Source organism: Centrocercus urophasianus, unplaced genomic scaffold, assembly GCF_019232065.1.
Source record: "Centrocercus urophasianus isolate 14NV4802_14NV808 unplaced genomic scaffold, USGS_Curo_1.0 seq_10, whole genome shotgun sequence".
Taxonomy (NCBI): Eukaryota; Metazoa; Chordata; class Aves; order Galliformes; family Phasianidae; genus Centrocercus; species Centrocercus urophasianus.
The window spans coordinates 52737071-52762551 of NW_024884142.1; the positions used below are offsets into that span (position 1 = coordinate 52737071).

Below are 25481 nucleotides of genomic sequence, written 5' to 3' on the forward strand. Positions count from 1 at the left end.
CAGAAGCACCAAAAAGCACTGCCTGGAAAAGTCTGTGAGAGCCAGAGGTTCTGAGTTCTGTTCCTAGACTGTGAAGCTGACTATTCTCTCTCCTGCAAGTGATTGATCTTTTATGGACTATCAACACAACGTCCAAGAATTACAGAGGATCTGAGAACTAGAATTTGTGAACCATTAGACGTTATTCTCCTGATAATATCATTAGATCTCTCTATAGCTTCTAACATATCATGGCTTAAGTCACCACAAAGTTTCCTTCAGCAGCACACCATTGGAAATGCACTGTACTTAGGCAATATAATGCCACTTTGCATTAATAAAATAAATACAGACTGAAGTGCATCATCCTCTTATTTTCCCTCCTTATGGGATGGCACAAGAGTAAACCTCTCCTGGAATGAAGGCACCTTAATGCCTGACTATAATTCAGTGAAAAACAATTGATCTGCGATGACTCTAATTCTATATATGAGTACACATAAACCACAGTACAGCACATATTATTCCGTCAACCTGGGGCACCTGGGAACTGTAGAATATGATAAACCTGAACCCTAGAATACACAACTTTTAAACTGCTGGTAGTGATTTTCACTGCAGTAAGCAATTTTAGTGAAAATACTCAACCCTTCACCAGGGAGAGGAGGAAAGCAAGAAGCAACATTTCATGTATGAGGAAAGAGAAGATTAAGCTAAATTACTTTCCTGTCTGGGAACTGTGTCTGTTTTGTAACACAGTGTTATTTCCCAGAATGAACCCAGGCAGTTTGTTGAGCATCTGGTACAGTAAACATGATGACTATAAACAACTTGCTTGAGATCACGCACCAAGTCCCTGATTCAGCTTCCGAAATCCCACGACTTAGTCACCATGGGTAAGCATACATGGCACACTTACCCCAGATGACTGGCTCTACTGACTGAGCACCAAGATCAGTTCAGCAACGATTACTGTGCTGATGCACCTTAAAATGTCCACACTTATAAAACAAACAAGTCCTTAGTTCTACTGTTCTGGTTTCACGTGCAGGCTTTCACTTCTTTCCAATCATACAAAGAAACAACCTAAAATCACGAACGGCAGGGTGTACATGAAGCATCGCATTTCCACAGAAATGGCCTTTATTCCTTTTATGTTTCATACTTTACATATTCTTTCCTGTGCAGTCTATAGCTTCAGCCAAGTGGCTGGTCCAGAGATCTGCTCTTCTAAGATTAAGTTATACTGAATTTCTGACCTTCACCTCCATCTCTGTTGAGATTCCACTGTTTTAGAAGCACTTTTCTGCCAAATGCCAAGCTGAACCAAAGTCTGACTTGTACTCTAGGTTGGTCTTAACTTTCACACTTTTTTCTTCCTCTGCAACCATTTCTAATCCCGTCAATTCATTTGAAAACAATAATTGAAATTATTTTGGAAAAGAGTGAAGTGATGGAAACGTAGGGTAAGTCCTGTTTACTCTGTGCGCTGTGTAAGCAGAATTCATGTCTAAAATTGAAGCAGACTCTGTGGATCCAAACAGTTTTTGCACAAACATCCTCAAATGCAGAACTGTGTACAAATAACCTCCTTACCCACATTTAGAACAGCTGTTAGTGAATCCCTGAAGAAATACATTTCTCCTTTTCTCATGTCCCTCCTCTCCTCTTCTTGTTCCCCATCATCCCTCCTACAGATTTCCATTTCTTTGTGAAATGAGGATTGAAATTCATGTTACCGACACTGAATGAGTGGTCAGACTGTCACACAAAATGCCTCACAGAAGTATCCCTTCTCCAAAGCACAGGAACTATCAGGAACACAATACAACATATCCAACTCTGAAGCCTTTCTAAGAACTGAGGTTATCTAACAGATCTGTGCCAGTGTAACATCTCTTCTGTCACCATGCAGTACTACCTAAGGCAAGACCTATCCAACCACTGCCAACAGACTCTCAAGAGTGTTGGAGACAAGTCCTCCACAATACCTGCACCAGAGCAAGGAGTATTGTACTGTGAGTTCATTGCAACTGCATGATGATGATAACGAGATTTCTTTCTGAAGAATCATGCCAGTTATCGTATGAATTTTGATAGAGTTGGTAGCCGCCACCAACAGTATCACAATGCCATGCACTGAAATTAAGTCATTAAAAATTTCCATCACCTCACCAGTGCTTTTGGTCAGCACAGTGTGACCTAATTACTTGTTCACCTTTTCTTCACTTCAAAAGCTGTTTGGAAACATTGGAAATAAAATTCAGTAAGATGTTCCGATTCTTCTTGAATATGTTCTGTGAAGGAATTTCCCAAGCCCCATCGTCTTCCCTTGAACAGCAAGTACAGTAATTCCTTTTTTACAGAGCAGCCTGAAGTGTCTCATGGTACGAGAGAAGAAAACAGTTCAAATTTGCTAGGCACAAGTTCTTCAGCAAGGAAAATAGGCCTTCAAGTAGTTATGAGAACAGGGAGTGTTCTAAAGGAGTAACATAGGCCGCTGCTGTATGGACTGGAGAAGTCATTACACACAGTATAAACTAAATCAGGTATTACAGAAACAGGTATTTGTATCTGTTGAAATGTGAAGACTGGCTAGATTATTTCAAGGTCCCTTCTAGCAATACTACTTAAAGACCTTTCCCTGAATTAACACTTTCAGGCAATATCCTACTGCAGAACTGCTATAACCTACTGCAAAACTAATGTTGGTTTAATTTCTTTACCAGGCCACACATCTCTAATTTACTTTCTCACAGTGAAAATCAGAGTGACAGAACAACAAAAACCACCCTTACATAACACATTTCATTGTAGAGCTAAACCCAGAGCCTGAGATGTGGGTTGAATTATAACAAATGGACCCAATTTTGAGACTGGGAAGCTTCAAGCAGGAAAATCAGGTAATTCCCCCACAGACACAAAAGCTTCTCACTTTTTTGGAAATAAAGAAAGACAAATCAGAACTCCAAATCTCACATTTTACTGAAGGCAACACTAAAACAAGAAATAAGAGAAGAAATCAAAATGTAATCTGCTTACCAGCTCATGCATGCATCCATCTAACACTTGTAGTAGGGTACGGATTCTACCTTTTAAGAATTTAACTTGGCATCAATGTAAACATATTCCAACTGTTCTTGTAAAACCTTAACCCGAGGCAACTATGATTCAAATCTTCGCAGATACAGCAGTGGAGAGGTCATGTGAAGTTTCTAATTGCTAATCTTACCTAAATCTTGTCTGATTAAGTCACTGGAACTAAACATGTTAGTTTCCAATACCTCTTACATACAATGGGTAAGACTAAATTGCCTAACCAATTTTGCAGTGTAAAAGAAAAACCAAAAGACTTTCAGAAGACCTTGGCACCAGACAAAATTTAATCTTTTTGAAATGCTATTATTATTTTTTTTAAGACTTATGAATGATTACAAACTCCTTCCTATTCACTGAATAGCTGCCATATACTAGCAACTCAAAAGCAATTCTTCTAATTTCATTTTGTTTTTTTAAACAAGAACAATAATTCCTCTGTTATTGTAATTTAGTCAAGACGTGCTTTTGGGGTTGTAATACTTGCCAAGAGAAGATAAAATACTTTCCTCCTGGAAAAAACAAAAACAAACAAACAAACAAACAAACAAAAACAAAAAAAAACCAAAAACAAAAACAAACCCTGCTCTGGAAGGGACTGTAGCTCATTTTTAATTCCCTACTGTTGTAAAAACAGTTATGAATAGTAGCAGTGAGTTTTCTGTGGTCTCTTACTTCTCAATTTGCCTAGAGTACATTTTGCAGAACTGCTTAGGTCAGATGCTGACAAAGTTGATTATTTGCCTTTGAATGGCAAATATATTGAATTCTCTGTGAAGCACCCATTTGGAGAACAAGGTCTCTGAGTCATACAGAGATAGAGACTACAGGCACGCACAAGCATTGTGAGAACCCACTTCACAGAGTGGTTTTCCACTGAACAGCCTGACTAAAAACTGTAGTAGGGACTTCCTGTATCACTACAAGTGGGCATATTAACTGCCTGGGAACACTCCTTTTAAAGGTGATGGCAGCTATTAACTATAAACCAGTAAATAAACATCTACATAAGCAAATGGAGTACCAGGCCTCCTGGGTGACACAATAAACACACACTGGTTTGTAGCAAAGATATTTTCAACATATTTTTTACAGGAAAAGAACCAATACATCTTCTCCAACACTGAACCAGCACTCCATTGAAAGCAGCAGTTACTCTAGAAGAAGATAAAAACCTCACGTTTCTTTTTTTTCCTATCCAGTAAGCTTTACATGCTTCAGCATAACTGTATAAACACTGTTCTCTTCTTCTAGTTCTTGGTGCTCTACTCCAGGTATTATTGAACATAGAACCAGTGATAGAAGGAAAAACTTACAAGTGATAGATTTGCTACAAGACTGGATGAATAATTTCTTTTTGTGTATGTGTTCACTCAGGCATTAAGAATTCACTGAATTATAGAACACACAACCTGAATTCATCCCTTTTGGAAAGACAGGTACTGAATCATTCATAGGATGAGTCGTCCACCAAACCACTTACAGAAACTAAGCTGCTATCTTGAAGCTTTCAGCGGACTTTCCAGTCAATGCAAGGAATTATTCAAGTTCAAGCTGAGGCAGATTGGAGAGCTGCAGAAGTACAAGAGCAGCTCCTTTTCATGGAAAATTTTCTTAAGAGCAGAAAAGAAAGGTAGATATCAGCATTAGCTGCATATGGCTGAAATACCACGCTACTGCATGGAAAGGAAAGGAAAGCATAAAGCAAAACTGATTGCTCAGACGTTTTTCTAAGGAAAAATCAACTTACACAATCATGCTGAAGTCGTGTATGTGTGTGAGAGTGCAGCGTTGTAGTAATAACCTTGTGGATCCTGAAAGCCAAAAGCGTAGAGCCTGGTACCCAGAATACAACAACCCCCAGCCATAACATAGGAAGCAGCATCAGAAGGCTGTGGGAGGCTGCCACACTGCTGATGGAGAAGAATCATTAAAAATATCCATTTCTCTGTTGAGAAACGGATAGGCCTGGAAGTGAGGACAAATATTCTCCCCATCAGCAAGCTCAGACTCAAGATGGGTGTGTTTTCAGTTTAGGAAGCAATTACAAACGCTAACTGAAGTGTTGTGACAAGTGACAAAGGTGAGCCTGGCCAGAGAAAATGACTATTTAAAATAACACATAAATGTACAGCAGCTCTTTTCCTACCTGAATTTCTTTGAAATTCCTACAATTGTGGGAAACCTTTGTTTGGTTCATGCATTACAAGAAAGTTAAAATTCATCTGCTCACGTTGTCCTAAATGTAACTGTATCTTTGCTATACCTATAAATTCTTCTGTTTGCTAAGGAAATTGTAACAAAGACCTACAAGTGCTGGGGGAAAAAAAAAAAGCATACAATGCAAGCGTGTACATTCCTGTGAAATAGGAAATGTGACATCTCCACCCCAGCTGAAGGCTACAGATGTCATACTCTCTGACTCTAAAACCACACTTAGAACTGATTCCTCCTCTAGAGATGCAATTAGAAATCAAAAGAGGAACTTGTCTAAACGTTGCTTAGAAGAAGCTTCCTAGTAGAGCACCTGCTCCCATTGACATCAAGAAGCAAAGCAGGACAGAGAAACATTGGGAAATGGTCACTGCCACCTAGAAGAAAAAGCATGACAACTCACAGAGCTAACTGTGCAACTCAGGTGATGCAGAAGAAACCTGAAAACATTTCCCGCTCCTCTAGTGCAGAACTGACTGACCATACTGTGCATTAGAAAAAGACTTATCATTGAAATTAATGAAGAAAAACACTGCCTGACTCTGTGAGGACAGGACAGTACCTCAGACCTACAGCGTGGCAATGCCTTTGGTTTCTTTTACATTTTCATTCTGTAAGGTAACCTGGGAAAAGCCAGCTTCAGAAAAAGCAAGAAAAGTTCCCTTATGTTTTGAGACTGGTTACTTATTTCAGTACAACATTCTGAATATGAACAAGCATCTGTAATGCGAATGTGCATGCACCGATAACTAATAATGTGAACAGCATGCTGGGTCAACAGCTAACCAGGAGCAAAAGATAAAGTGCTAACAAGACAGAATTTTTGAGGGCTATCTGCCTGCTTAGTTTGCACAGTCATTGTGAATCATAAAACGGGCTCCACGCAGCAACTTCTCTTCTTTTCCCTATAACATATATGCGATGTGTCCGTCATGCACTGGTGCTACTCACCATTTGCTGGGTATCTCGATAAAATGATACTAAAGGCTTGCATGCTATTTCCTTAAACTTACGTTGTTTTGCATTCCCACTCACAGTAGTAACCACAAACAAGTATCAGATGAATGAATATGACAGTGCTCGTGTGAGATCAAATCAAATCTAAGATACGGAATGATTCTGTTTTCCTGAGTGTAATCTAATGTTATGTCCTTACAGTCAATGAGGGAAATGCATATCCTTAAGACATTTTCTGTACCTATTCTCATCAGCATCTTGTGCCTTTGTTATGTCAAAACATACTTTTGTAAAATTCTGCAGGATGCTACCATCACTGCAGCCAGTGGAAACATGTAGGAAGCAAATGCAATTAGACTCAATGTCTGGATGCAGTTCTCAGACATCAGGTTACCAATTTTTATGTCAAGAACACAAGATCATAGCAACTGACTATTAAGTAAATTGGAGTGGATAAGAGAGGAATAAACTTGCCATAGGTTAGACACAACATATGGACTATTAGAATAATATATGCTTTAATCTCTGCAGAGGCATTTACCATTACCATTTAAAAATACAGTTTTTTTTACAAAGCCTTTTAAATAGTAAAATCTGGAATCTGGAGCAGGTCCTCTCCTAACATCTGCACTCATTCTATTGTTATCATGCAGTAATGACTTGTGATGCAAGTACTTTTTTTTTTTTTTTCCTCCCACCAATTTGATATTATAAACTGGATTTAGGACAATTAAATAACCAAGAAAACATGCTATGATATGTTACAAAATATCTACTTAGGAATGGAAGAGGATTCTAATCTTTGATATGAGAAAAATTATTCAAAAGTCAGAATGTTAGAAACAGCTGCTTGTCAAGGAGCTACGGAAAATCAGCATTTAGCCTTGTTTCCTTCTTAAAGGGTAACTATAATAAAGATTGACATTATCAATATGAAAATGACCATAGGAACATAGGAATCTGAGATACAGAATAAAGAGCATGTAAGAATAAAACCGCTGTTCACTTTGGTAGAGAGTTTATAAACATGAGGTAAATCAACTTTCTACATGGGTAGAAAGTAATAGGAGAAGAGGGAATGGTTTTAGGCTAAAGGAAAGGAGACTTAGATTAGATGTCAGGGGGAAGTTGTTTACCGAGGGAGTGGTGAGGTGCTGGAACAGGCTGCCCAGAGAAGTTATGGATGTCCCATCCATGGACATGTTCAAGGCCACGTTGGATGGGGCCCTGGGCTTGGTCTAATGTTAGACATGGAGGTTGGTGGCCCTGCCTGTGGCAGAGGGGCTGGAGCTTGATGATCTGAGGTCCCTTCCAAACCAACCATTCTATGATCCTATGACCTAATATTCTTGTTGCCAAACAATATTTTTAACATGTTGAATTTACACTCTTTTCCCAATTGTGTATGGTCTGGGAGAGTATTTGGTACTTTTGAAATGAGCTAAAGATAGGCTCCAACACTTATCACATCACAGATCACCTGGCCAAGCTGTTTTTAAAACAGTCCCTTTGTGCCCTTTTGTATTTCTAACACGTAACTTCCATGCAGGTAACTGCCAGCAGTAGTTACCAGCTTCAGGTTTGAGGAGATCTAAACTACAGTGAGGTTAAACTTAGTTTTCCCTAATTTTCAGAAGAAGTAATGATTCTCAACTCTGGAAAGGCATACGATACACCAAGTGGTACTGGCATTCATATTTTTAGCCAGTGGAACTGACCTGAGTATGTCCCGCAATGCAAAATATCTCCATGCAACAGAACTATTTGCTTTGTAAACCATAAAAAGTTAACCTAGATTGTGATCTTAATCTATATTTTCACGAGTCACAGAAACAGACTGAAATCCAGGTTTTAAGTCCAATTGGCTATATTGCTACTAAGGACAACATTTTCATACAAAAGTGAACAAATTTGATGAAGGACTCACAAAGAGTTCCAAAATCATACTATACCCATCAAGTTTTCCAGCGTGATGGCACTTCTAGTATGGAAATACAGAATCTAATAACAATTATCAGTGGGGAATTGCAGAACACTAATGAGATCTCCTATCTTTAAATATGTCCAGTGCTTTAAGCTTCCCAGCAATTATGAATGGACCACAGTTCTTATGTTTACAAATGTGTACAAATTTCTTACGTTTTCAAAGCAGAAATAGGGAAAATACAGTAGCAGGGAAGAGATTGAGAGCAGATCAATTATTCAACTTTTTTCACGTTGCCTTCCTACAGTTTCTTTCTCTCAAAGTCTGACCTTAATTCTCTCACATTTTTCTTTCCAGAATGTTTTTAAAGGCATTTCTAATAAAAACATTTTAATATCAGTGACCATTTTTTAAATTTTGTTCAGATAACATTGAGGAAATTGCCCTTTTTTCCCCCATTTTCTCTTCTCCCTTTTGTTTTTTTTTCCATGCTTACAGATAATTCCCTTTTCTCTCTGTCACCTGCTAATCTTCTCTGTTCTGCTTTCCCTCAGCCATCTCCCTTTCATCTTCTTATTCCTGTACCCTCTGACCTACCTCAGAAGCAGCTTTTATTTTCTCTTTGTAGCATCCAAAATTTTTTCTACACTTCACCCTGCACTGTTAGTGGTGAGCACTCACATTGCATAGTTCAGTGTTAACAGACAGTAGCCTCCTGTTGACAGAGCTGAACTGCTGCATCAACTTGGACTGAATGGAGATTTGCACAGGTTTAAATAGCTCTAAACCCATCTTTGGAAATTCCAGGCAGTGTGCTTAGCCAGATGTCAAACTGCAAGGTCCTTGCAGCCAGGCAATCACAGCTGGTATGCACTGACCCTGATGGATCTTGAAAAATAAGACAACACCAGTTTAAACAAACTACACCTATAACCTAAACAAACTGAAACATGCTCCATTCATACCTGTGGCTTATTCTGAACACATCTGAAAATATACGCTGCTTCATTTCACTTTGGCTGAGAAAAACGTCATTTGGGCAGCAACTGAACTTTAAAACAAAGAGTCAGGCTGAACATGCTACGCTCATGCTCCTCTGAGAATCACTGATAACAAGGGGACGAGGAACAAATACATAATGACATGTCATGCAAAAAGTTTATACCAGAAAAGAACCAAAGGAAGGGTCAGATCCCTCCAAACGTTGCTCAATTCTTCAAGCTGTACTGATCTTGGGAACTAAAAGACAAACAGAAGCTCAGTTTCATTCATTTTGCATTTTGAACATTAGACAATGATTTACTTACCAACAAATACTATACCCACTACGTATGAGGGCTGCTCCAAAAGTAATGCATCCTGTTTTATTATATCAGCCTAAGACTTCAGGGGCAGATGCTGAAGGTATGGCAGTAGAGTTTGAACCTTTCCACCAATGTCCCATTACATGCTGTTGTTATATGAAGGATGGTAGCAGAGAGGCAGTTTGACAGATGATGTCTGACGTGGAAGTGCAGATGAAGCAAAGGTGTGCCACTGAATTCCTCCGTGTGGTAAAAATGGCACCCACTGATATTCATTGATGCTTCCTAAACCTTGATGGAGACCAAACAGTGGGATGTAAGCAGAGTGAGGTGGTGAGTAGTGTGGTGCATTTCAGCAGTGGTGACAGTGGGTCACAAACATTGCTGCAGATTGCATGCCACGCTCATAACAACCTCTTGGTCATACCTGGCAAAAATGCATAGCTCATGGCGGTGTTCAAGAATAGCTTTGTAGCTAAGAATTTGCTCTATAAAAATTGTTATTGAACTCTTTGTATCTGTTGTAGTTTCCACAAAATAAAGAGGAGGCATTAGTTTCATAGAACCACAGAATCATTTGAATTGGAAGGGACCTTTAAATGTCATCTAGTTCAACTCCCCTGCAATGAACAGGGATACCCACAGCTAGATCAGGTTGCTCAGAACCTCTCCAGCCTGACCTTGAATGTCTCCAGGCACTGAGCATCTGTGGCAACCTGTTCCAATGCTTCATGACCCTCAGCGTAAAAAACTTCTCCCTGATGTCCAATCTCAATCTCCTCTTTTAGTTTGAAACCATTTTCCCTGTCCTATCACAACAGACCCTGCTGAAGAGTCTTTTTCTTTCTTTTTTAATGCCTCCGTTTAGATACCGAAGGCTGCTGTCAGGTCTTCCCAGAATCTTCTCTTCTTCAGGCCAAACAACTCCAGCTCTCTTAGCCTGTCCTTGCAGGGAAGGTGTTCCATCCCATGGATTCTCTCTGTGCCGTTCCTCTGGATGCGCTCCCACAGGTCCATGTTTCCTCTGTACTGAGAACTACACGCCTGAATGAAGCATTCCAGGTCAGGTCTCACCAGCAAGAAGGGCAGGATCAGCTCCCTGGCCTTGCTGGCCACACTTTTTTTCCATGGCTTAGGATACAGTTGGCTTTCTGGCCTGTGAGGGTACATTGCTGGATCATATTCAGCCTGCCATCCATCAGTACTCCCAAGTCCTTTTTGCTAGGGTTGATTCAAAATGATCTATGTATATTTAAACAAATAAGAAGTCTCCACAGCATAAGAAGTTGGTATTCTTCCTTGTAGCAATGCTCCCACATAGGTCTTCGGTTTATGAGATCAGTTTTCTTTTTCTAGGATCATTCACTAAATTAAAAGCGAAGCAGCTGATCTTCCATCTAGAAAACTAATGTCACTGAGTGTATTAACCACTTTATATAGACATAAACCTGCATCAATAACTTCATATGCAAATACATCTGCCTGCACCTTCTATTAACAAGAAGAGATGAAAAGCTGATTAAGGGATGCACTAACATACAAAAATACAATAAAAAATGACATTTATTACATTACTGGCAAACTGGTATGAATATATAAAACTCCTTCTTAAAACAGAAATGTCTTTGAGAAATCACAAGAATAAAGAGCCTTTAAGAACACTTTATGAAGCACAGCTTCATTCTCCATATGCTCTATAGCTATCTAGGAGGAAAAAAAAACACGTTATTTAAAGAAAAACAAATTAGAATAAATAGTTTTTATCAGATAAACCAACCAGTTTCTACACATTCAAAGATTTCAGATTTATGGAAAAAATGAATACTTTTTGAAAATATTGACTTTCACTGAGGTCACATTTATAACTCATGTGAACATTAGAACTATTTAATATTATTATAGCAATTGTCAAACAAAAACAGAAATGAAGAATCCCCCTGTGATATTGACTAGGACTATTATTTTGAATATCTAGTGTGAACATTCAATAATCAGAGTTCATAAAAAATAAAACAACAAAAAGATCTGTAGAATGATGAGTAGATGAGTAGTTACTTTGCTGACTCACTCCTGATGTACACTCAAGTTCCAAGTATGGGAGCTCCCACAGCTGATACGCGCTGAGATAGAGGTGAGGAGAATGGCCCCAAAATCCTTTCAGAGGCACACTTCGATCAACCTGCTGCTAAATCATTGTCTGCTGTCAGTCAAAGACTGCAAGTACCACGCCACTTGGGTTAATAGACTTAATTCCAAAATCTTCCAGCAGATGTCCTCACAAGGCAATTGTGTCAGAGAGGTTAGAGAGGTTGCCATTCAAAAAGACCAAGACGAGTAGGAAGACAAAAGTTGTAATAGGGTGAATAAACGTATCTAGACAGACAAATCAGTATTTAAATTACTCTGAAGTACCAAACAAAAAAAAAAACACAAAACAAAGAAACAAAAAGAGAATGCTAAAAACATAAGGCTGTCATCTTAGAAACTAAACAGTCGTGAGCAAAAACATCACTAGAACTTCTGTTCCAGTGTTGTTAGCTTGTTCTTATTCCTCAGTTATAACCAAAGAAATAATGTTTGAAAAACATGGTGGAAAACATGGTGAAAAGTTTCACAGGAAAAGCAGCATAAATATGCTAATACTACTGCTCTTTTTCCTGTTGTTTCATGTTAAAACCAACACAGACTTTGTTGTGTGCTCAGAGCTGATGAGCTGCTTTCTGCGCTATTCCCCGGTGGCAATGACATACAAATGTTGTCACAAAGCTGGTATTCTTGGAAACATTGAAAAGAATAATTTGCTAGAAACAGAGATCATCATCATTGATGAGTGGAAAGTGGAAATTAAATATAACATGTGATGAATATTTGACTTGTCCTTCTGTATCATGGGCATCCATAGTTGACAGACGCTATGAGATGATGATTCAGTCAAGTACTGTTCTACAAACTCAAAGCTGGGATTCTTTAGCCAGGCCAACAAGTCAAGCATCTCCAACACTCATTCCATCATCTCCTTTAATTCAGATGCTCATGGCTTCATACATGAGAAGCCACATCAGCGAAAGGTGAAATCAAGACAATGAGCGTCATGACTCATTTTCAAGAGCATACACAGAAATAAGTGTAGATACTTGAGGATTACTGGAAGACCAATCAACAGAAACAATTCAGCCACTGTAGTTTGGCTTGTAGAAAGAACTTGAGACTGTCCTGCTTCAGAAATGTGGTGGGAAGTTGTCTAAAATAGCTGGCTCACACTTCTCTGCTAGAGGTTCGCTGGTGGACCTCCTACTGTAGTACAGTCAGAAGGTGTTGATATGTTCCACTTGCTGAACTATGCAAAGTTAGCACAATTAATTATACAAACAGATTGCTTGTGAATTTTTAAAGGAATAGAGTTTCTGTCAATATCTTTGTTTGATACTTCAATAGCATGGGTGGTTGGTTTTCTGCAGGCTCATTATCCACATTACCAACAATGAAAAACAAATTTTTAGCTTGGTGTCAGAGAATGACCACGAGTGAACAATATAAAGCTGCTACATTTCTGAACTAGTGCACATTATAGTGTCGTAACCTCGTAAGATAAACTACATTCTGAAATCAGTTTGTCATGGAAAAATAAGAATCCAGGTCCCATATCCTGAAAAGTATGGTAAATACAGTATAAAAGCCAATCAGCTATCATCAAAACCAATAATCTTCTTAACCTTTTAATTGCTCTTTACTTAAACAAAACACAAAACAAAGAAAATACTGGCTCGAAATCCACATTTCCATTTTAAATACTAGAAAACGAATAATTGAAGCACCACGGCCAGGAGGTAGCTACAGATATGGTTACTTCACTAAGCTGTCTCTTTGTCTTTAATCAAAAGCCCCTCACCCTTTAGACACACGGAACATAGAATTACAGTTCAAGCAGACACAAACTCTTCCATTTCCGAATACAGACTCGTGATGGGAACAAATACACATCTCAAACAACGCCATGAAAGATGCTGAAGCAAAACTTATAAGCAGCTTTTCCTCCGCAGCTCTGGTTTCATTAACATATTCCAGTTATATCCTTCACAAACTATGTCAATAAATCATAATCTTCCCATCTTTCCCCAGAAGAATTGTACAAGGATAACTGTACACGTGCCCACGAAATAGAGGATGTCATTTTATTGGAGGTCCACAGGTAATTGTATCACATTAGGGAGTGGAAGAATCTTGTAGTATGGCACAACACAATATCTCATTCTAAACACTTAAAACAGAAGGTTAAATGATATGCAACATGGTCAAATCAGTAAGTTTCCATCTTCCAGGCACCACTGAAAAAATTAAAATAAACTTTAATAAATTGAAAAAAATATATAGTCCATTAATTTGCACTGTCTTTAAATGAAACAGCACTTTGAAAGTCACAAATAAAAAAGCAGCACTTTCTCTTAATACCAACACCACTGTAACACATACCGTAGCGTGGCATGCAAATCCGTATCCGTAGGGTTTTTTTTTTTTTTTTTTTTTATTTTACTTTTTTGTATTAACAAACGGAATGGTAATTTTTCTATCTCAAATATTAGTAGCATAACATGTAAGTGCAGATCATTCTGGCCACAAGTGTGGTAAGCCTTAACAAGTGTGTATTACAAGAGCATAGAACACAGAGCATGACACTTACATCCAAGAATCTCTCTTTTGTACTGAACATGGTCTTTGTTACAGGCTGAATTCCAACTTGCTGTACCCAAACTGCAGGAAACAAGAATATTGACCATTTCTGTTTTTTCTTAAAAAGGAGATGTGGTCACCATCAAAGCATAGCCATTAACAGCCTGGTCAAAAAAATGCCATAGCTCCACTGAAAAAAAGAAGCTGTTTTTTTTTAGTAGACTCCATTATGCAATAAAGTTTCCATTATAGCCATGTTACAAAGTCTTACAGTGGTACTGCGGTGTCATTCCTGTTAAGTAAAGATTTGTATAGACACCAAGAAAAGGTGCAGTGTTCAAAGAAGCTGTTCAAACTGAGCTAAGCTTCACAAGACCACGTACTGAGTCTTCATGCAAAGAATCCTGGCTGGCTAGACTCAGGACGTGCATTGTATGGCTGTGTGTAATAGGACTTCCGCTTGGCAGCATCCCAGGGGGTGAAGGAGCTTCTTCAGGAGTAAGAAACTGATGACCTTCGTGTTCCTCTTTCAAGGGTATCATGTCTGTCAAACCCGTGTCTGATGTGAGATTTGGCATGGAAGATGGTGGTGTTGGTTGCCCTAGAGTTAGAGTTGCACAAGGCCCACTGATAGAAGTCTTTCCTGGTAAAGGTAGCTCTTCACTAGTTATGCTGGGTTCACTCTGTAGTAGTGGGGTGGCAGCAGCCTGCAAAACGAATTTAGTGCTCTGAATGCACTGATCTTGGTCACACTGTAGAACGGAAAGGTGTAAAAATCATAAAGCAAACAAAACAGAAAAAAAAAGAAAGAATATGGACAAACGGTATGGGAAAGGATGGGATGTGAAGAGAAAAAAGGAGAGACATTAGTATCATTCTATGGTTAGCCATCCAAAAATCCCACTGCATGCATAGCTAAGTCAGGGCTTTGCATTATTGTCAAAGTAAATTATTTCCACTGATCACATAAGGGTTTTTTTGTTACCTCCGAAGTAGTATTTTGTACATATTGTAATACAGATACTTTCTTAGACTTGTTTGAAGCCACTTGGAAAACCAAGCTGAACAGTCCTTGCGTAGCTCACTGCACAGGACACGCAAAACCTGCCTGATTGGAGGCGACAGAAACAGGCAGGTACATCACTTCCTCTCTACTTGTTTCATCCTTGTGCAGCTGGCAGTGCATGGCAGTTCAGAGAAGCCCAAAGGCAAAATTCAAACTTTATCCCATGTTCATAAACAGTAGGCAAGTGTCTTTTATTTTTCTGGTCTTTATGAGTAAGAACTAAAGCACTACAGATTTTTTGGATGCTGATGATTATTTTATGTAAATACAGGCATCAGCATTACCTCTGTGATCCCACTTTATTTTCCAATTTAATAAATATATTCTTACTCTAGAAGATGTATGCAAATAAGGCAGCACTGTCTATATATTAATTGATAGAAAAAAACAACCTGCACAGTTATTAGGCTGCTTCTTGATCAACTTAATTTTGATAATATAATGAATCAAGTCAGCCTACAAGTTTTCTGGCAAGCAGTTCCACAGTAGCAAGACAAATTCAGCATTATATAAATCCAATTAAGTTCAGTGAATATTACCAGGAACACTTTTGGCACTGCATCATTCCCAAACACTGTTGATATAAAATTGTCATTCATTCCCGGAGATGACAATACAGGCGGGGGTTTCAGCTCACTAAGGGGCCAGCACATCTACTGCCAAATTAGGTTTCTTTAACATTAACTGGAATGATTTTGAGAGCTTCTAAAGTCGAAACATATTAATTCATCAATTACAACATCTGTAGATTTTCAAAATCCTGCTTGATTCATTTGCACCACTACTGTTCTGTTGTGCAAGACAAAAGATAATACCACTATAAATTCAATGCAGTAAAGAAAATTTGGAAGCAAGATATTACATATACACACACACACACACACACACACACACAGAGCACACACACACGTTTATTCTTAATTAAAGGATTCTGTTAAAGAAAGATATTCTACTTTCTGACTAACTCCTTCAATCTATGTCAAATTACTGAAAGACATTACAAATCCAACATCAGTTCAAGATATTTCCAGTCCTAACCTAAGTGTTACTGACACAGCAATTCACAGAAAATTCCCACTCATGTTTGCACTGTGATGCAAACTCACAGAAAGTCTTCTGCTTCCTTTAGTATATGATGAAAACCATTACTATGAGTGGTTCCTCTGATATTTTCAGGTCTTCTGATGCTACCTGATGATGGATGCACATGCCGTCATATTCCAAAAGCTTGCAAGCTGACTACTTAGTCTCAGTAGATAAGCACATATTTTAAACACAGCTAAGTGTTTCAGGACCCTGAGACCAAACACTTCTTGACAGGCAGAAGTCTGATCCTTACACTATCCAATACTTCATCTTTCAGAAAAACAAATTAACTGGCTGTTATATAAACTGAGTTTGTACAAATTACAGACAATTTTTTTTTCCCTACATAATACTGAACTGCTCCAGCTGAACAATTTAAGTAATCCCAAATAATTTCAGGGGAATTATTCATAGGCTTTAGCCTATGAATAGCCAAAACTTGTCTAAGTACCTTCCTAAGGAGAAAATTGTTCAGCACTTTTTGAAGTCATGCTTTCAATTACTAATTCACTGTGAAAACTTATTCTTGATCAATATGCTGTTGTGCAATTCTGCTCGTTTAAATGAAACTACAGCCGTTGAACCAACCTTCCTACACAGACCTTAAAAATCTGTTACCCAGCTCTTCAAACTTCAGAAAAGACAAACAAAATCCCTGGAAAATCCTATCTGAAAAACAGTAACTAAAAAGCATGTTAAATAAAGGAACACCTATAACTACTGCATACATTGAAAACAAACAATTTTAGCAACTGACTTACTGCTTTAGTGAAGCTTCAGCACAGTTCTTCAAAAGCAAATCATTACTTAATACGTTGAGGCAATACAAGTTCACAGTCTTAAAATAGCTGGAGGTAATTTACTTGAACTCTTTGTACAGTCTGAATTAATTTTCTTTTTACTGAACTCTACCACATCTCAACTGAATCAACACCAGAAAGACAAAGCAGCATTAAACAGAATGCTGTAGAACTTTTTCAGGCGCTGTCCATCTCTTCATTTTCCGTGCAGCTGTGACTTCCATAAAGCCTCTTATCTTACTCAGACACACAATTTCAGGCTTTATTTTTTTTCCCCTCTATATTTTTTTAAATGAGCTATTATCACGAAATACCTCATGTGCAACAAAAGGCTGTGATCAACTTTCAAAAGCAACTAGGTAGATGGATTAAATGAAGCTCTCAAAAACATATGATAGAAGCAGCACATACTATACCAGTAGACTAATAGTAAACAAAACAAAGAAATCAGAAACAAAGAAATCAGAAACAAAGAAATCAGAAAAAATAAAAAAATAACAAAGATTTGTTTATAGGGCTGGCATGTTTCCTCCCCCCAGATTTAGGATATGGTTCTTAACTAAATGAAATCTATGGGCAAAGGTCTACCAGCTGTTAAGTCCAAAGAAAAAAAGAAGCCAAGCTCTGAAATCTAAATAGTTAAAAACTACTGTAGAAATTATTCCACCATTACCTTCTTACTTCAGACTACTGATTTTATTTTCTACTTGCGATTTCCACTGTTTCAGAAGAACAGCATATTCCAAAGGTAAGACGTTTAATAAATTCTACAAGTACAGAATTTCAATATATATACCCATGAAAATTTCAGCCATCACTTTATTTTTTACATTAAAAGCACTAACCAAAGCAAATTAGACGCAATCTAAAAGTGAGTTTATTTCACAAATAAATACAAACAACTGCCTGAAACAATAGTCTTAATTTTCTCTAGAAAATCAGCTTTTTCCCTAAGCTACATAAAACACATGTTAACGAAGCTCTTGTACATGGCAGTGTTGTTTTTGCATTTCTAATGCCAATGTGGAGATAAATTACTTTGAATTTAAAATTAACTGGGTTGAAATTGTTCTAATGCTGGTAACATTAAAGAATTTTTCAGTCCTCAAAGATGAAGGAAAAATAGGTTGAATTATCTGAGCATCATCTCTGAATGAAGTACAAACAGAAAGTTCAGACATCTGGCAACACTGAATGACAGTGCTAGGCAGTAACAGAAAAGATGCTGAAATATCATACTAAATAGATAAAACAGATGAGCAAAAGTGGAGAGATGGAGCTGTGTAACTGTTCACAAGGGCTGTAGAATTCCACAGCCAGCATCATGGTATGTCCAGCAGCCGAGCCACGAGCACAGCAGACAATGGACAGCTTGACTAACAAGAAGTGCAGTGCAACAGAGTGGTCAGTGGAGAGAAGCAGCTCAGACATAAAGGGTCAGCTACTTCAGTCTTCCAGGGATTTTACTTCAAGACTAGTTGACAGCTTCTTCTTGTGGACTGAATGCTCAGGAATGCTTAGAACTTAGTGGGGGAAGTCCAGGAGCAAAACCTCTGAAAGAAGTCTTGTCTGTGCACTCTGATACTGCTCTGCTTGGCTGCAGTAAACGCTGACTAGGTAAGATCCCCAAGTTCTGTCTGAGGCCATAAAAAATCACTGTACTACAGGGAACACATCTGTAAAACTCTGAGCAAAGTGGGGCCCCAATCCTTGCTGATCTTCGTATTGTCATTGTAGAAATATTTACCTCTAATAATGAGAATACGAAAATCAAAGGGGAAAGAACAATGGGACAAGTCAGAGTAAACATTCCCTGGATCAGCTGGAATCCTTTTTGCAAAACAGTAGTAGAAATACTGCTGTGAACATTCAAGAGGGAACTTGCTGCATGTTTCTTAAGTTAATCTTAAGTTTCACATGCACTGTAATAGAATAAAAGAGAAAATAAACCCTTTAACTACTGAACTTGCACTGAGGAAACGGGGAATGGAATATAAGGGAGTCTGGATAACAAGCACTGGATAACCTGAGCACTGATAGAGAGATACCTATAATGCTGGATAGTAAGTGAATTTCTTCATAAAATGAACCTGTCCTGGTACAAAGGCAGACAGAAGTAAAATGCAGCACTTCAATAAGGCACTAGAGAATTTCTGAAGACATACAGTAAAAATAAACACAGCAAGTTCCTCTTTAAGGAAAAAAAAAAGTGCATAGAGTGAGATGGATTCTGTATTTCTTTACAACGGACTACTAAAAAGGAAAAGACCCTGAATTAAAACCCAAGAATCAACTCAGGCTTTTATGATAAAGCTAAATACTGCAGAAGAGCAGATTCAGGTAATAGTAGCTGATGGGTTTAAGAATTAAGAACTTTTCCATAGTAACAAGAAAGCAAACCTTACAAAGAAATGATTTCATAATGGTTAAAATGCTGCATTTCACACAACCTCCACTTCTTTAGAATGAGAAGAGAAATACTTGGGCAATGAAACTAATGAAGATCTTGTAAAAATAATTAGCAATAAAATGCTAATAGGGAAATACTATGGAAATATTAGATCTACACATCGTTAGCTCCAAGCAACCATGCCTGTCATGTGGATAAGAATATTAAGAAGTTGGCTAATGAATTTAAAATTATATTGAAAAAGAGATCAAAAGCACTAGGAATGTTTCAGAAAATAAAATTATATGTGGTACTGACCTTCAGAAAAGTGATTACAGCTTCAAATCTTACTAACATAAGGCAACCAGTAAGGACAGAACAGGAGAAAAAGCTCTTTTTATATAAAGACCTAAAAAATAAAATTAAAAGAAATAGTAGTACGGGCCTTTGAAGCACTGATAACAACAAACTTTTTTAACAAACCCCAACTTTCTGAGGTCGTGCCAAATAAAATCAATAAAAAAACCAGAACAGATCTTATATGAAATATTCCATGTCTCAAAGGCAAAAATTATCACAAAAAAAAATTTAAATACAAAAACAGCACCCCACAGATGGTATCCTGAATAAGAGATAAGGTATTGCATTGAAAACTAGTGTCTTGCAAGCTTAAATGTAGATTGATATTTGTTGGTTTTTTTTTTTTTTTAAACTTAAATGCAGAAACAATGACCTGTGCTAGGAGATACATTAGAATGAATACAAGCAAAAAAGAACATGAAGTATCAAAAAGATTTTTAAAATGACCAGAGGCTATTTGGATGAGGCAAAATAATTCTACTTACAAAGGGCCAAAAGTCAATGGGTAAAAGATTTGAGGGAGAGAATGGAATGAGGGAAAAGAGAGTAAAAGCGTGACAGAAAACACTCATTAAATTTTTTCTTTAATATCAATTGGCAAGAGACATTCTAGCACATTCTGTGGATTGTATATTGCGGATAATATTGTTATATTGCAGACAATATCTAGAACTTGAGATTCAATATAGACATAAGAGGCAATGTATTCTTAAAAAAAATTAAAGGAGTCTTGCTATAAAACTGTACTAGAATACACTTTGGACTTCTGATAACTGATTTCCTACAGCCAGTCAACTTGCTAACATAGCGTAATTACCCCTGGTGATTTAAATTTTAAGTCAAGGAATATCACTTTATTTCTCCTTTTCTGAATGTATACTAATACAAGCTGAAGTTTCAGATATACACCCTTCAAAACACTTCTTTGAGACCTTCCAGCCTCAGCTCTAAGAACACATTTTTCACTGTAGGTCTCTGCCTTTACTTCCAAGAGATATGCAACATTTCAGAAGGGAAGGCAGAATAATATTACATGTATTGCCTAATCTTTGTCAGCAAGTGTTAAAAAGAAAAACTTTTCTTCCACAAAGATTTTCCTTCTCCAGTTCCACATCCACTGCAGTGTTGGGCTTGAGCCAGTCAACTACTGAAAACTTCAATCTCCAAAGGAAATTCTGACATCCACTTCTGAACTCTGAGTAAAAGGAATTCTAGAGAATTTTGTAGCGATTCCTTCTCTAAAATAAATTGAATGTCATGTCCCTTGTTTATCCTCTACCATAAAGTGAAATACACTGCCTTTCATTCAAAAGAACTACAGCAGTCTTTTTTGGGAGACCAAGTGAATGGTTGGCATTCCCAGCACTGCTGCCCCCAAACTTCTGAAGAAACTAAGATTGTATACTGGGATGAGAGAGACTGGTTATGGAAAGCTGGGAAAAGCATTACAAGTCACTTCATGGGAAAAATTTTAAACAGAATGATGACATTTTACTTGATTAATCCAGTCATATTTAAGTAGCAATGGGAAATCTTGAAGCCAAGTAGAATGGCTGAAGGCAACTAAGCAAGTAGTAAGGTGAATCAGAATTTATTTTAAAGAGTCCGATACGCAGATGAGATCTTTGAATTAGGAAAATTAGTTTTGTTGTTTGATGCTTTGTGAGATAAGAAATAGGAGAGAGAAGAACAAAGAGGTTCAAGGTCTACTACCTTAGAACGCAGTAAAAGCAAAGCATTAAACAAGAACAATTAAGAAGTTGTATCTCACTGCACTGCTGCAGGTAGGAAATGAGTTTATAATTTCCTATACCCCAAACAATTCAGGAAAGAAGATTATGAATAGGGAAGAGAACACAGTGCTAGAGAGACAAGGAAACTAAGCAGATCTTTAAAAGCTTGCAGCAGTACACTAGAGGAATTGTAATGCTAACAGCCAGCTGCCACTAGAATCCAACCGGTCTTGGATACAGACCAGGAATAATACCCTGAGATAAAATGGCATCAGTGTCTCAAAGAGATTCCTCCATATACAATATGACCCCAATACATATTTAAAACTTCTTCTGTGAGATCGTTTTCAGGAATGAAAGCTGTACATTTCAAAGTTACTTTGGTAACTGTTGAAGAACCTAAACCTGTCCTGGCTCAGATAATGCAATGTCCTAGGACGTAAGGAGTTCAAATCCTTGAAGAAATGCACTTGTGTATTTACAAGTATTACACTCTAAAATCATAACAGCTACCTGCTTGACTTAAAAGTAATAGTGTAACAGGTATCTCCATTTCTGCAGACAAATTTGGCCAATCTTCAATCAAACTGGTACAAGATTTGCTCATTAATAACTCATACAATGCCTTCTTACAACGTGACTTCAATTCCTATAAGGTTAACAAAGTTTAATGCAAAGAACCTATTCAGGGCTTATGATCATAAATAAGAAACACCTTCACAAAGTCAGAAAGTTCAGGCAGTCCCTGAAAGAACTTGGGCTATCTTGAGTTTTGCTTTCTTTACCCTCCTGTGACAACAACTCCTTTTAAGGGTTAAATTTTTTTGAGTGAAATTTCCACAGAGCACTACCTTGTTCTGTACAACTGAATCTCACAAAGAATTCAGACTATGATTCTAATACACTTCTTCATAAAGGAAAACAATGAATCCTTCACTTAATAAGTAGAAAAAGCATAGGAACTGGAGCAATAATTTTATATCAGTTTATTAGCAATGCTGGAACTAATTTGTTTGGAAAGAGTTACATTGGAAGGCGTTGTGGCCTTCTCTTTGTTGGCAGAGTACATAACTCACGGCTTCTTTGACAAAATCTTAAAATTCAAGATATGTGGAAAACAACTCAAAAACAGGCACATAGGTAAGATGCTTGCCTTTGGAAAAAGATCTCTGAGTTATTCTCTTCTTCTTGGCACTGGAAATCTTATCTTCCATTACGATAGTAATTGCTACCAGCAAAAAAAAAAAAAGCAAGAACTATTGGCACAGTTTCAAAATGTTTTAAAGTTTTGTTGCAGCAATCCAGTTGCCATATTTTGTTCATTGAAAGCTCACTGTCCTCCTGCTCTTCCTTCATTATACTTGTCCTTTAGAAACTCCTTTGTTCATCTTTGCTTTTTAAAACATATTAGTCTATGCAAAACTGCAGCATACAAGCAAAGAAGGAAACAAATACACAGAAAGTGCTACACCAAATAACAGTCAGCTGGAAACCAATGAACCAGAGCAAGTCTACAATACTTGAATATTCCAGTTCAAAACATAGCACATATCAAGAGCACAAGTCAAAACACCAGTATACTCAATAAAGCAACAGCAAGAAAAGCCTCTCTTTTTCAAAATCTGGGAGCATTAACTATCACACTATGCAAAACACACATTACAATGTTCTTCTTTCTTTACTGTTAATAAAGAAGTCATTCCACCCAGTGTCAGCTGTATCCCATTAGTTATTACTTGATTAGTTCACATGAAAGTGGAGAAGGAAAACATTCACAGGAATCTTGATGAACAACACTATGGGATGATTCCTACCATGTTGCTCTGAGATTGTGTGGCCCCATACATAGTAATGCCATTTGATGGTCCTGCTAATTGTGGCGTATCTGGTTGTATAAATCCTCTTCTGTCAATTAAGCTATGGAATAATCAAAATAAAGAAAAAGAGAGTTAGAACAACTCTTGTTCACTAATTACCTCCTCTAAACAAAAGAGAAATCTTACAGCAGTCCACAGACATTAATATATTACCAATATCTTCAAATGTCACCTTTTAATCAACTGAATAAGTGCAAGACTTCATTTCTAACTATCTGCAAAGTTACTGCTTCCTTGTAATACCTTCCGTACAGTTATTTGTACGGCTACTTCTCTGGAGGCTTAACAGGGACAAAAGACTTAGAAGCTGTACTTCAAAAATATGCATATTAAACTACAGGTGTGAAAACAAATTACAAACTAACCAACAAGCTCTGAATCAGAGTCTATTTCAAAGGATCTTTTGTTCTTTTGTTTTTACACCTTTAAATTAAAAGTTAGACTCCAGAAATACTCATTTCCTAAAAGCTAATAATAAAATTTAGAAAGATAAGCTTTTGTTTAGACAACTTACTTCCCAGCTGCTTCATGACAGCTACCTGTTAACTGCTCAGTGTTCTACTATTCTTATCAAAGTGATGTATTTACAAAAACACGTTAAGAAAAAATGTTTTGTGGGAAATTATAGAAATAAATAAAATCATACATAAGACTTTAAAGAACAATAACTGGAATCACCTGATGTAGTTAAAGATTTTGCTGAAATTCCATATTTAATTAACCCCAGTTTGAGAACTCATTCCCTACTTCAGTTCTGCTAGTTAATAATCATACAAAAAGGTGAATATAAAGACTGTAATACAGTAATCTACATGAACATTAGCTAATTACTTCCATACAAAAGAAGAACTTTTCAACAGCTTATGCTTCAATTCATTCTTTTTTGCTGTTGTTTGTTTTTAAATTAGTTTCAATTACATTTTCAATTACATTTTCACAGTTTTTCTTTTAAAGTCTTAGATGAAAATGTTATTTTTCTGTGACATCAACAGCATTGCTTCCCATCTGGAAAGCTACAAGTTTGATCGGTCAAGAATGCTAAATAAAATTAATTTCCTTCTGGCCTCCACCAGAAAACAACAACAACAAAACAATCCCACAGGATTACAAATTTTAACCATAGGTATTTTAGATCCTGCTGCTAAAAGACAGGAATGCCTTAAAAAACCTAAGAGCTAAAGTCAGCATGGAACTAGTTCTATTTGCTGACTTATAGAACTTCCAAATCATCCCTAAGTCAAGATAGCCTCAATTTTGAAAGATAAGCACATGCATAGAAATAGGTAGGGCATTTCCCCTCTCAAAAGTCAATGATGCTTTCACCACTCATAAAACAGTTTAAGATCTCCTTATGAAGCTCTGCAGAACAGATTTTTAAAGTACACTCACAACACTTAGAAATCCATCTGAAATTAAAATCTGCCTTGTGGAAAGCACTCCTTCAAAAATCAGCTGATTCAAAATAGCGTATGACTTATTATGTCAGAACTCTAGTTAGACCTATGCTGACAACTATGATTCAAATTAAGGTTTGAAAGTTACTGCTGAGGATATGTGAAGTGTATTCTGAATTCTCTGAGTTTTAAATGAGAAACATTATCTTTAATGGCAGTGGAGAAGTTTAAAATATTATCTTATTCTACATTCCATTTTGAATTTTAAGTTGCAATTGCTAGTAAGGCATCTTTACTGGAATTTAAGGAAAATTACATCTGAATATCTAGTGACTTGGGTTGTAGCTGAGATGAAATATTTCAGAGAAATTTTGTTCTGAAACAGTATGTTAGACTCTTTGTTTGATTTCAGACCAGGAAGAAAGTACAAAAAATGCAATGCCGTAAGTTACATTGTGAAGTGAGTGAAATTTTTGATCAGTCACAAACTACTTCCCTGCAGAAACTCTGCATGTACTTCAGCATCTAAATAAATTACATTAGTGCATGGAATTCAGGGAAAAAATGTACAAACTCTGTGAAAACACAAGAGTCAACGCCAGTTTGGTCTATCACGTGAGGCTAATTGTATCCA

General features: G+C 37.2%; 1 protein-coding gene and 1 long non-coding RNA gene across 10 annotated transcripts in view; both read right to left on the reverse strand.

The window, feature by feature from the left end:
* The window catches only part of LOC122164026, a 29848-nt gene extending 19850 nt beyond the window's left edge, over positions 1-9998 (reverse strand). For both annotated transcript variants that reach the window (XR_006170110.1, XR_006170114.1), the window contains exon 1: positions 9478-9998. This is a non-coding gene — a long non-coding RNA (uncharacterized LOC122164026). The remainder of the gene's footprint in view (positions 1-9477) is intronic.
* A 3634-nt stretch (positions 9999-13632) lies between these two features.
* The window catches only part of ZDHHC14 (zinc finger DHHC-type palmitoyltransferase 14), a 137694-nt gene continuing 125845 nt past the window's right edge, over positions 13633-25481 (reverse strand). For 5 of the 8 annotated variants that reach the window (XM_042813928.1, XM_042813882.1, XM_042813871.1 and 2 more), the window contains 2 exons: positions 23391-23493; positions 13633-14894 (listed from right to left, as the gene is read on the reverse strand). In XM_042813928.1, coding sequence (XP_042669862.1) covers positions 14493-14894; positions 23391-23493 — 505 coding nt within the window. In that variant the 3' untranslated portion in view covers positions 13633-14492. Of the gene's footprint in view, positions 14895-17771; positions 22805-23390; positions 23494-25481 lie in introns of those variants that run through there. The other 3 variants (XM_042813902.1, XM_042813892.1, XM_042813938.1) reach the window with 2 other exon arrangements.